Source organism: Passer montanus, unplaced genomic scaffold, assembly GCF_014805655.1.
Source record: "Passer montanus isolate IOZ18808 unplaced genomic scaffold, ASM1480565v1 scaffold14, whole genome shotgun sequence".
Classification (NCBI taxonomy): domain Eukaryota; kingdom Metazoa; phylum Chordata; class Aves; order Passeriformes; family Passeridae; genus Passer; species Passer montanus.
This window is the reverse complement of record NW_024360941.1, coordinates 5534773-5547818: the sequence shown is the minus strand read 5'-3', so window position 1 is coordinate 5547818 and position 13046 is coordinate 5534773. Positions and strand designations below refer to the sequence as shown.

General features: G+C 42.3%; 1 protein-coding gene across 1 annotated transcript in view; it reads right to left on the bottom strand.

The window, feature by feature from the left end:
- CPE (carboxypeptidase E) overlaps positions 1–5837 on the bottom strand; it is a 57063-nt gene extending 51226 nt beyond the window's left edge. Inside the window, exon 1 of the mRNA XM_039700128.1 lies at positions 5497–5837. Within this exon, the coding sequence (XP_039556062.1) occupies positions 5497–5776 (280 nt within the window). The 5' untranslated portion in view covers positions 5777–5837. The remainder of the gene's footprint in view (positions 1–5496) is intronic.
- Between the last annotated feature and the right edge of the window lie 7209 nt (positions 5838–13046).

The following is a 13046-nucleotide window of genomic DNA, read 5'->3' as shown; positions in this document are numbered from 1 at the left end:
AAACCCATGAGGGATTTTGCTGGAAAGGTAATTACAGCTTCTCAGCCTTCTGCAGAATGCAGGAGGTACAGCCCGCCCCAGATCTGCACTCCCAGCAGGCGAGTCAGCAGCATATCCCTGACAGTTTTTGATGAGAAAGCCAGAACGTCCTCACAAGCTCTGAAAAATCTGTTCCCTGAGGCACAAAGGAAAGAAAAATTCCAAATGCAGAAGGCTACAGGAGGAATAAGCTCAACCATGTTTTACTCTGCATTTTCTAGCCTTCCCTATAGAGGCACCAGCAGCTGCCCTGCTCCTGCTCGCCTGGTGCTGCAGTGCCCAGACAGCAGCTCACCTTTAAAGAGGATTGCAAACCTAAGCAGGAGAGCAGCTAAAGCACAGCTGACAGAAAGGGTGAAAGCACAACAGGGCCAGCACAGCATCTCCTGTGTTCCTGATACAAAGTGCTCTGCTGACACCGACCTATTTACAGCCCCTACCTTTGTTCAGGGCAGCTGGGTGAGTATGAACAAAGTGCACACACATCCACCAGCCCTGTACCCTTCAACATCTCCCTTCAAAAAGGGAACACTACATGAGTGGCCCTTGATATAAACTGGTGTTTGCTTAAACCTCGAGCACACAAACTGGGCTTGCTCTCCATTATCTAGATTTAATAACAAGCTCCTGCCATGTGCAATTTGTATTAATGCTTTTCAAATATGGGAAGGATCAACAGGTCCAATCAAAGAGCTCATAAGATTTTTACATGCAGACTTGGGGCACAAAGAAAAGAAAGATACAGAAAATCAAGTGCCATCAACTGTAGATAATGAGGTTAGACCATCTGTGTCTGATGACATCTCCATAACCAAGAGACAAGCTGTGTGCTTTCTGACATCGCCAGGGATACAAGACTCTGCCACCAACCCCAGCACTGCACCCACTCCTCTGAAGCAGGGCAGCCCATGACACCCACAGGTGACATCCATGACATCTCCATAACCAAGAGACAAGCTGTGTGCTTTCTGACATCACCAGGGATACAGGACTCTGCACCCACTTCTCTGAAGCAGGGCAGACCATGACACCCACAGGTGACATCCCGTGGTCACCCCACTCTGGCTGCCACCTACAGTGGCACAGCTGATTCCTGCCCATGCTGGCCTGAAACCTCAGCAGCCTCCTACATATTTGCTCGTTCTCCTTCCTGCTGTCTTTTGAAAAAGAGCAGCACTTGCTCATGGTTCTCTTAAACAGCTGCAGAGTCATTAGATTACAATAAATCAAGAAATATTTTTAAATGGGTTTTGTGCAACAGTGATGAAGGCATTATGAGGAACAATTTTTCTCCCTGTAAATTCATCAGCTTTACTTATGGCAACTTCTTACCACTGAAAGTACCAGTTTGCATGGCTGGTGCCACAGCTGAGTACAGGAGCACTTCATTGACAGAATAAAAACCTGTTTGTATTAGCAGACAGATCTTGGATTTCTCCATTCATCAATACAGAGCCATGATTTTCACTTCTCTCTTAGTCACCCTCTAAGTATTTTTTTGCAGGAGGAAATGGTACTAGCACTGCATGGCTGAGGTGTGAGAAAACTGAGAGCCTCGCATCTGGGGGCTTTGGAGGGGCTAGTACAGGAGCTGCAATTTGGGAAGCCTAGAAGCTTATTTAGGCTCAGTGCCAGCAGTGACCAACCCAGCTCATTTCCTCACCCTGCCAAGAGGAGTCTTTGATAAAGTGATGGGTCCAAGAATTATTGTAGCTGAGTTGCACCTCATAAAATTGACTTAAGTCACACCCACAGGGCCCTGTGAATGTTCCAAGTCACAGCTGCACTGCTCAATTCACACACGGTGTGCTCCTGCCGCACCACTTCATGATGCCTTGTTGTTTGAAACTGCAAACTATGTCAATTTCTAGAAAATCAGTTGTCTCACTCCACTACAAATTAGTAGTAGTTTCCTTCCATTTGAAGTATTTTTAAAGATGCTTGTGGGCAAAAGGATGAACAATAAAATCATTAACATTCTTTTCAACAGAACATCAGACATCCACAGCAAGAGGCTATTTCCTCTCTCAAGAATAGTCGGTATTCTGCATGTGAACTAAGGCAAAGTATTGTCCCAGAAAAAAAACAAAAATAAATCTGTGCTTTGCCATCAAAGCAAATTTGTCCCGTTTTCTTCTCATTTTGTCTGACCTTGCTGTCCACAGGCTTCTGTCAACTTTGCCAGTTTTTGGTGGGCACAGGGACGAAACTGTATTTTCTCATGCAATCAAAGCTACTCCAAAATATTCTGATTGCTTCCAGTCTACGTTCATGCAACACCTGCTACACTGACACAGTCTCATTCAAGTCTTCTCTGCCTTCACTGCCTTGCCCTCGGCGACTCAAAGTGATGTCTTCTGCCTTGGTATAATACTTGATAAAGTTCAAATACCTTCATCTCTGGGTTGTGTTTTTCCTTATTCAAGGGCTTCTTTTCCATTAGTGATTGCAGGCTCCAATCTCCCATATAAATGCAGTATCACGTATCACCCTAAAGAAATTGTTGCCACAATAAATGCCCAAACAAACATTTTTAAAAAACAGAAAAAAAAAAAAAAACACAAAATGCACAAAATTGCAAATATTAGTCCAAACACTATGTGGCATGAAGCAGAGTTGAAGCACAGGTAGTGTGGTGTTCAAGTTTGCAGAAAGGCAGCACATTCTCTCAGTGTTTAATGTAGCATCAGAAGCTTCAGGCAGTCTCACGCTTCTGGCATTTATCATGTCCTGGGGAGAGCTCAGTGCAGGCTCAGCTCGCGGTGCACAAGCGACTAATTCAGGTTTCCAACACTCGCAAAGACAAGTGGTATGACTGTGCAAGAAACCAGACTGGCTCATGTGAAGTGAACTCTGACTTCCAATGCAGTATCAGGACTTTTAAAAAATCCTCCTAATGAATATTTACCCCAGGAAAAAATGAGGCCATTATGATTTGTTCCAGTTTCTTCATTCACTGAGAATTTTTTCCAGTTGCCTTGGAGGTCTAAAGCACATTTCTGAAGTTTTCCTATTTTTCTCAAGCAATTTTTTCAAATATTGCACATATATTACAGATTAATTTTCAAAAATAGCTGATACTCAAAAATTGGACTTGATTTATGTGCTTGCATACAATCAAATGCATTCACACAAGGCTACACAGCCATGCAATACATGTGATTATGCAATGGTTGCATGTATATGCCGTATTTGATTTACTCAGTACAAAGCCTCTTTACTCAGTACAAAGAGTCTTTACTGATGCTCTGCTGACACTTTCCTGATCTGTTTTGTCATGAACTTGCTCACAAAGTGAACACAAACATTTTTTTGTTTCACAGCTGTTCACTAGATTATTCAGGTATCATCCCTGTGTACTTCTAGAAGCATGAGCTCTCTATAGACTATAAATCTATTAACCACAGCATATATTTTGTTCATACCTCCTTATATTTAGAAAATAATTCCTGTGACACTCAGCATGTCCTGCAGGAAGTGATTATGTTTGGAACTTACAACTTTTTGGCTGTCTGGGAAAAATGAAAAGTAACTATATGTATGTATATGTGTGTCTTTGATTCCACCATTTTTTAATAATAATAAATCAGATTCTGATCCTGCAAGCTTTACCACACAAAATATCCTTACTCTGTGTGTTGCCCTGGGAATCAAGCATGGAAGGTAAGAGAGAGCAGGGTTCCCCCTTCAGGTATGAGCAGAATCAGTCTCATATTTCCTGCCAAGGCGGGTACAAGGCTCCACTTCTTTTACTGCACAGCTTAAAAAAGCTCCCATAGAAAAATAAACAGTGCTGCCTTTTACTACACAGAAGAAGAAAGGGCACATTTTTAAGAAGAAAACACCTCTAATGCAACCATTGGCACAATATATAGGTGCTTAGGCTCTGTAATAAAGAAGCAGGGGTGGTATCAATGTTTTTACAATTCTTTCTAAGGAGTGCAAGGGAAACTATGCATGAGGTCTGTCTTGGTGCCCTTCCCAAAAAGATCCCAAGTTTCTCCCAGGCATCACTGCAGACAGGAATAGCACTCCACTTTTGGAGAAATGTTGAGAACCTCACAGAATGAAAGTGAGGATTGAAATAAAACAATGAATTTGCTGTGGTTCAAACCCTGGTTAATCCCTTTCAAAAACCAGCATTTTCAGCATCCACCACTAAAGATTGCCAGGCCTCATCACATTCCATGACACGTGATTTGGACAGTGCAACATGTGGCATTTTTGTCTATAGGACTCCCTTAGTAAGGTGCCGAGCACATTCCAGGAAATGTTTGACATTGCCTATAGCTTGTATGTGGATGCAATCCATGGGAAATTTTCTTCTTTGCAGTTTGTTATTCATATACTGCTGGATTCCCTTTAGCTTGGGCTCAGTGACAAGCCCTTTCTCACATCACTGACACCAAGAGAAGTGTGTCTCCAGGAAGAGGCATAGCCCCATCTCAGCTGCACAGTGTGCTGCTCTTTTTGTCCCTTTCAGCTGGCTTGACACAACAGTCACATAAATGAGCTATAGCTGCTGTTCCCTGGCAGCAATGCAAAATCCCAGAATTACTGTTAGCACTCGTGTACAAATTACACAGTGGCAATAGACTCATTCTTAGCTTCAGGATCCTTACCCCCTCTTATCAAGATGGTAACACACCACAAAGAAATTTTTCAAATTTCACTTCATTCCCTACATTTTTCATTCCAAGACAATGCTTTGCTACCCTGCCTTCCTCTTACAACCCCCTTATGTCCAATATCCTATAACCTCTATCTGTAGCCCCAACATTAAGTCTCTTGAGGACACAAAGCAAGGTTATATTCAGGCCATAAAGAAGAATATTAAGCACTAATTGTATTGGCCAAATCCCCGGAGAGCCACAGAAGCCACACCTCCACCTAAAAGTCACGGACTTGCAGACCAGTGGTGTAACCCAGAGAGGGAATTGTGAGGACATGACTGCAGAAGGCTGATGGCTGGGCCAAAGGTACCGAGCAGCCCTCACGGACAAGCCCTTTCACAGACGGACATCAGCGACACTAGCGATTCTAAACGCGAAAACAATGAAATTGACACAATCGTAGGTGCAATACAAGCGCACGGCATCAATCACATTCCCTCTGATAAAGGTGTCCCAAACTCTAAGTAGGCGCAACCACGTATCCCGAGGCACCCGCAGCGTGCCGCGGTGGGTGACACATCCGCGGGGCCGCACGCCGCTCCCCGGGCGCTGCGGTTCCTGAGGGGAAGGGCGGCCAGCGCCTGCCCTGCCGGCCCGCTCCGGACACGCTACGGGCACTCCAGGCATTCCTTGCGGCACCGGGCGCTAAAGCAGCGGCACACAGCCGCCCCGCGCCGGCTGCGGACGGTCGCTGGCAGCCGGAGCCGGTGCCGCAGCGAGTCCAGGCACGGCGGCCGCGCCCGCCCCGCTACCCGAGCGCAGGTGCGGGCCGCGCCCCCCTTACCGGGCTCGTGCTCGCCGGGCCGGTCCGAGATCTCGATGACCAGGAGCTCCCGGCCCTCGGCGCTGCGCCCCACCGTGTAGATCCTGCTGATGGCGGGGCACTGCAGCCACACGGCCACCAGCGCCTCCCGCAGCTCGGCGTAGCGGTGGTACTCGAAGGAGATGCCCTCCTCGGCGCTCAGCCGCCGCCGCCGGCTGGCGGCCGCCGCCGCCGGCTCTGCCGCGGCCCGGCAGGCAGCGAGCACCGCGCACAGCGCCAGCAGCAGCACCCGCGCCGCCATCCCGCCCGCCTGCTGCTCCGCCAGCGCCGGCGGCACCCAGCGAGGGAGGGAAGCAGGGAGCGGGAGGGAGCCGGGGGGCGGCGGGAGGGCGGGGCGGGACCGGCCGCTCCGCCCCGCTCCGCGTCCCGAGCGCTCCCGCGGAGGGCGCGCGCCAAAGCCGCTCAAGCTGCTGTCATCTGCCGGCTGCGATGGAAACGCTGCGAGAATCCCGGTGCGCGCTTTCCGCACCGCCTCATCGGTTCACGCGGTCCCAGCGGGCTAAGCCACTGCCACAGACGTGAAGTGACAGAGTGCTCCATGAATGATTCAGTGCTATTGCAGGGCAACACGGATGCATTTGACTGACGGGGAAAACTATAAAGCGTCATCTGCAGGGTCGCTTTGATCCCCATTTATGAGGTGTCTTTGCTGCATTACAGAAGGAGAGACTAAAGCTAGACTTATTTTCTGATACCCACAGTACTTAGAGAGCACGCTCCAGTCTGTTCAAAGCAAATGCTCGTGGGAAGAGCCATTAACCATATATTAATAAATCCGTTTCTTCTAGACTGCAGATTCTACAGGACTTCGGAAGCCTTGTTCTTTTCAACTTGTCTTCACAGGCACAGCTGTTTAGATTATGTTGAAACAGCCTGAAATGGACAAGTTCTGAAAGCAAAAGGCTTGCTGAAGAGCAACTTCCATATCACGTTGTTGATTTGGGCTTTTTTGCTTGCTTAATTTTTTTTTTTAAGGACACAAAGACTTGCTGGAAAACTTTGAGGTTCAAAATTTTGAAAAGTACACATCCAATTCATCCTTCTACAAACAGGATTTTGTTCTGAATAATTTAATGCATGTTTATTCTGATTTTAAAGGGTGAGCCAGTATAACACCTCCTTCTATCACCAATTAATACTGAATCAATTTTCAGGAAGATTGTTTTTAATGATCTTTGGTGATATTATGAATACTTTCCAAAATTGTGGGTGTCTACTTCAAATAAGCTGATAATGGACACAATCTCTTCCAGGATAATGTTTTCACTCACCTTTGGTTATGTACCAGCTCAGAAAGTGATTCAGCATCTAAACCACAGACCTGAATGTGAAACTACCATATAAATACTTGAATATCTGTCTCTATTTACCTATACTTCCTACCTTTCAGAGCTCTAAATCTCAGTGCTGAATTATTTGATGTGTTTCTTCATAGCAAGAACCAAAGTTCAGCCCTTCCAGTTCTCACCATCTTTCAAAGCCAACTGGGTTCAGAAGCTGCCCTGCCCAGTTTAATTCCAGGCAACCACAAGCAAAGGCACCGTCAGAGCACTTTTTGAAGCCTTCAACTCTTCATTCTTACTGCTAGAAAACTTTTGGAGATGCCTGTCATAGCATGTTCCATTAGCTCTGAGGTTATCACTACACTAATTTGCGCTAAGTGTTTTGCAAGACCTGGATGTAAGAGACTCCTTGATATGGTGTTTTCTCTGACCAAAGATCACTGTTTGAATTTAGGATCACAAAAGGGCTCTCTTTCTGACTTCTCTCCTAACAGCATTAATTGGATTACATAAAAAAAATTGTTCATGAAGGGCTCTCTCTCTTCTACCCTTCCTAACAGCATTAATTGGATTACATTAAAAAAAATTTGTTTATAACATCACACTGCTTTAGAACGATGTGCAACATGTGCAGCCCTCTCAGGGCTCCAGACAGGAACTGCAAGTAACGGTAGCTGAGCTAACATTCAAAAGATTCACCTTCTTTAGCAGTATTTGCTACATGCATCACAAGCTAAATATTCCTTTTTTTCTTCATCACTTTTCCTTGCACTCAATATACAAAGTAAACAAATCTGCTGATGCTGGTTACATTATCATTTTCTGGGAGAACTTTCTGATCCAAAAAGCCTCCCTTTTGTTCTTGTAGTAACTGTCATTGGCTTCTCTTCTAATTTAATTGACCAAAGTACATCACTAAAAGATACAAGTAGGCTGGGAAATCATCTATTTATTTTCATCTCCTCAAGCAATGAATTATTATTCAACTACATAAAAGTAGTCTTACATCTACATCTGAATGGATTTACTTCTGTTTTCATATTTATTCACCCCCACTCTTAAAAAACTTAAGACAATATGTACTTTAAAAAACACATATCTTTTGTAAAGCAGGGTGGTTTATATACTACCAAATATTTGAGTTCACACATACTAATTTATTAAGGGATTAAAAAACAATGTTTAAACTCTCAGACAACACAGTAGCATATGCAGAACTGAGTAGGAGGAATAAATTGATGTCTTCCTTTGTATCTAATCCTTCCTCCTATTTTCCATAGTTCAGGGATGATTATCTTCAAAGGCCAAATTTCTTTGTAATATGTAAAAAGTTTTGGCACTTGCCTCAGTCTCAGAGGAATGCTCCAACCCCAAGGGCATTCCCAGCCTGTAAGCATAACCAGGCAGCTGGGCATGGCCTTTAAAGCTGATAGTAGTGAGAGCAGTGAGTAGAGCACACATGCTCCAAGAAACCTACTGATCAACAGATTTTAAGTCTGTTTTTCCTGTCTCTTATATCTGAATACAATGCAGCAAATAGCAAGTTATATTTTGCCAACAGACACAGACTAAATAACTTGGTAATTACAAAAAGAAATTCATTAGCATTTCCAAAAGCACTTATTTATAGACAAATCTACATGTACAAAAACCATACATATAACACTCATATATTTACAGATTATTTCATTCCTTTGGCCAAAGAGAATTTGCTGAATCAAATTTTCCAATACTTTTGACTTGTTCTGAATTTGTCTTTTTCAGCAAATCATTACTCACCAGGAAGCATATATTTTCCAAAATAAACTCACTCACAGAATTTTACTAACAAGACTTACAAGTCTTTGAATATTTTTTTATTTGTGTGGCAAGACGAAAAGGCTAAGGCAATTATTTTCTTTTATTATTCAAAAAGATAACCCTAAATCCATGTCCATTGCAAACAACTGAAGTACATATGGAACCTCAGAAATCCTAAAAACGTTCTGTGATTGAGAGTAAATAGTTACATTAATAACAAACTACTGCTAATACATACACCATGGAAACACTAAACCTCTCTGGTTTGTAATTGGAAAGAAGTTTTAATGCTAGAAATAAAACTACCCCATCAGTTTAAAAGACAGAACAGTTGATCTTGGCATTGACAAACCAGACAAGGAGATAGAGATAACTGTAACTAAAAGAAAATTTTATAAAACTTACCAGAGTGCTGATTGTATTCCCATATACTACACCTGACAGCTGTGGTCACTTGAAGCTGTGTCTTCAAGACAGAAGCATCTATTTCCAACCTTCAATATGTCTTGCATTACTCAGTGGCTCTATTTCTTGGATAGACTTGCAAAACAGGGTTGAGATATAGGAAGTTGAGGCTTTTCCAGTACCTTGAAAAGGTGATTAATGTAAGGTAGTGTGGTGTGGTTAGATAAAAGGTAGGAGAATAGAGACAAGTGGTGAAGGTAATCTCACCCCTAAGGAGTTACAGCTGTGCCAATTGTCAAGCATTAAGAACAAGCCTGCCCTTAATAGGCCACAGCTGGATCCAGTTAAGAGGGGTATTATAAAAGAGCAGGTTGGCTGGTCGGGAGAGGAGAGATGGAGTTTGTTGGCTGTGTTGAGAAGAAGGAGTCTGTGCTGTGAGGGGCTGCGTGTGAGAAGGTACGGAACCTTTACACTAGGACAGCAACAAGGTAGGGCAAAAGAAATACTACTGCCAGCCAAAAACTTAATAATAAAAATACAAGTCACTTCTGCAGGAGGCGACAGAAAAGGAGAGGGGAAAAAACCCACCCACCTTCCAAATTATTTACTGCAAGGGCAAATATGTTATTGCCTCCAGCTCTTGGATGACTCACACATTACTGAAACCCAACCCTATCAGGTATTTAGAACTGTTCTCTTGATGGGGGGTGACCATCCTATATGTGTAACAGTTCTGCAGTGATACTCTATAGACTGCAACTTCAATTTCTTACAAAATGTATTTGACATTTACACCTACACAAATAGCAGTGAGTTACTGCTGCCTCTTGTTCAAGTTTGCAGGAGTAAAAACTGCTCCTGGGCTGATGCTAGGTCCTGGATATTGGACTGGAATGTTGTTTCTGAGAGATGCTACAGCCTGGCTATGGTGCCAAGTACTCACACAGAGAAACTGCCATGCAGGATCATTGTGAGGGTTTGAAAAACTGGCTGATAGGGCCTTTTAAAAATGGTGAATCATGATCTTAGAGGAGCATTCTTCTGGTCTTCCCCAGGGACTGGTATTTCAAGTCCAAGGGTTAATTTATTCAGTGATTACATAAATGTGAATCATAACTGATTAAAATGTGTGGATGACAAAGAATGGTGAATAATAAGAATACAGCAGCTCTGGAATGTGATTTACTTGTTAAGTCAAGCACATTTAAATATTTCAGAGCAGCAAATTGTGAATTACACTTAAGAGCAAGAAATGTAAAACACAGATGACAGTCTGGCAAGCAGCATTGCCAGAAGCATTGAGAGATCACTAAAGATGGGTAATGACTGCATTTTCCACTGCAATGCTTAGACAGAAGGATAATGGTTAAGTGGGAGTATGTGATTATATCACAAGGTGGTCTTAGAGAGAACAGCATGGACACACAGTTCTGATATCTACAGCTGAAACAAGACTGGAAATTCAGAGACAAGCCACAAAAGTGATTTGAGAAACAGAAGGAATGCCTTACCCTAGAGGATGATACCATCTGGTGAGCAGGTGAAAAACAAATTGAAAAGTGACTTGACTACTGTGTTTACTACTTTCACAGACAGAAAATTATAGCAAGAACTAATGACACAAAGTTGCCTTCTCCCTGGACCTGCCAGTTACAGGTTTCAATGAACCAGAGGGGTGCAGCTGCCAGAGCAGGAGAGGCAGCCATAACTGGGGCAGAAATTTGGAGGCAATTAACCAGACACTGTGGTTAACAATAACTACCAACAGCCATAATGAAAGTTTCAATAATGTAATTTTCCAACAGAAAAGAACATTAAAAATCTAGAAACGTATCACAGTTTAAAAAAATATCATAAAACATGCAACATAACTCTGTGAGGAAAATAAATGAAGTAATATAATCTTATAATCATAATATCAATCAATATTTTCTGGCACACTGTATGATAGTGTAAAACAAACCACCTTATTTTGTATTTCATATCAGCTGCCAAAAGCTGATTATTTTGCAATCCTAATTGTTATAGTTTATAAACATTTCCAGTTTCCATGGGGTTTTTTGACATTAACTCCAAGAAATTAATTCATAGTTTACATAGGACTTAATTATTGTCATATCCTAATGCAAGGTACAAACTGTTATTTCCCACTGATGAGCTTTAATTAAACTAAACCAGACTTTCAGGAAAAGATAATGTAGTGGAAAGTGTTCCTCCTTCATTGATTCCCCCGTCCTACCACATTTAAATCTGTCTCCTTGTTGAAGAAGATAAAGGACAACTGATTGTGTAAGGTTTTGTTGTGCATGGTGAAGACCCAAAACTGTTTTTTCATATCCTAATGGAAGGTACAAACTGTTATTTCCCACTGATGAGCTTTAATTAAACTAAACCAGACTTTCAGGAAAAGATAATGTAGTGGAAAGTGTTCCTCCTTCATTGATTCCCCTGTCCTACCACATTTAAGAGTTAAATCTGTCTCCTTGTTGAAGAAGATAAAGGACAACTGATTGTGTAAGGTTTTGTTGTGCATGGTGAAGACCCAAAACTGTTAACCCATATGTTTATCATTTTTTACTATTGCACAAAAACCTCTTTGTTTTCAGATCTGCATGTACTCTATAGTTTCTCTCACAAAATACTGAGGGGGAAAAATCAGTAGTCTTATTTGACAAAGGCCTAAAATCTAAAAAATCTAATTTCGTAACACAATTCTTCATTTGCATAAAAGACACAAAGGAATGAGGTAGGTCATTTACTCGCCAGCATCACATTCATAAATACAGGCTCCTACATTTGAAAAAGCAGTGAGGTGGTGGTAAAATGCAGGTCCATGTGAGTCCTGAAGAAAGCAAGCCTGTGGTTTTCAAATGCAAGCTCCTGTGTTGAGAGGTCCAGCAGGCACATTTTTGTTCCACAAGAAATACATTTATAAAGCACAGCTTGCATATTCTCTAGAGATTTGTTAAAGACAGAAGATCAAAAGCAATGATGTGATCACATTGTACACTAAGGATGTATATAAAATAACCCAAAAAACTAAAATAGCAATGGGTGTCAGAAAAACGTGAATTCAACTAATTTTAAAAGGTCCAGAAAAACCCCATGCACGCTTCCCTAGATGATAGTGTGTTTAAACTGCATTCTTTATTTTTAAACCTCTGAAGAATGGAATATACATTATAACTTTTTAAGTCAATCCCATCATGTTTTTAGCACTCTGCTTCATCTTTCCAATAGACAAGGAGACACCAAGCTTTTACAAACACCTTTACTGGAATATTGGAGCAAGTGGCTCCCAGTTTTGTGTAATTTTGCAGCAGTGTGAGCAGAGGCATAAGCCAGCAGGGTGAAAACAAACAAGTAGAATGATGTTCACAGGGAAAAGATGAAGCTCTGAAAGCTCCTTCTGTTTTTAGGCTAATGCTTCAGTCAAATAAAGCAAAGTATAGCTGCAGCTGCAGGATGGGAGTGGAAGTTGACAAAGCAGAGGATAATAGCCATCTTTGAAATCTGATTAAAGAGGCTGCTTCCACCATGGAGAGTTCAGGCAGGCAGTGCAGATGGATTCAGCAAGGCTTAAGTACCAGTCCCTGCTAAAAACTGAACAAGACAGGGATTTCAGCTTCTGTTCACCTGCCATAATCAAATATATTGTTTTTACTCCTTTTTAGAGGGAAGAGGAGAAATACTGAATTTCAACAGGGATAAAGAAGTAAAAGCTCCTACAAAACACGTACAAAAAAGGAATCTGAACTACTTCCACATCTCAAGTAATATTTGAGTCATTCTGCATGTCATTAACACCTTACTTTTTGTTAGAAGCCTGATCTCATCTGCACTTTCACTGGATTGTCTGTTTTGACAGTTATACCAATTGCATGTGAAGCAGCACTAAAATTCAGGTGTGTTCTTGAGTAAGCAAAACACTGTAAAGTTGTGTAAGGGACTTGTCGAGTAGATGAAGTGGCATTTGAGGTCTGAAGAGCAGCTGACATGACAGTACAGAGTGGAAGATCTTTT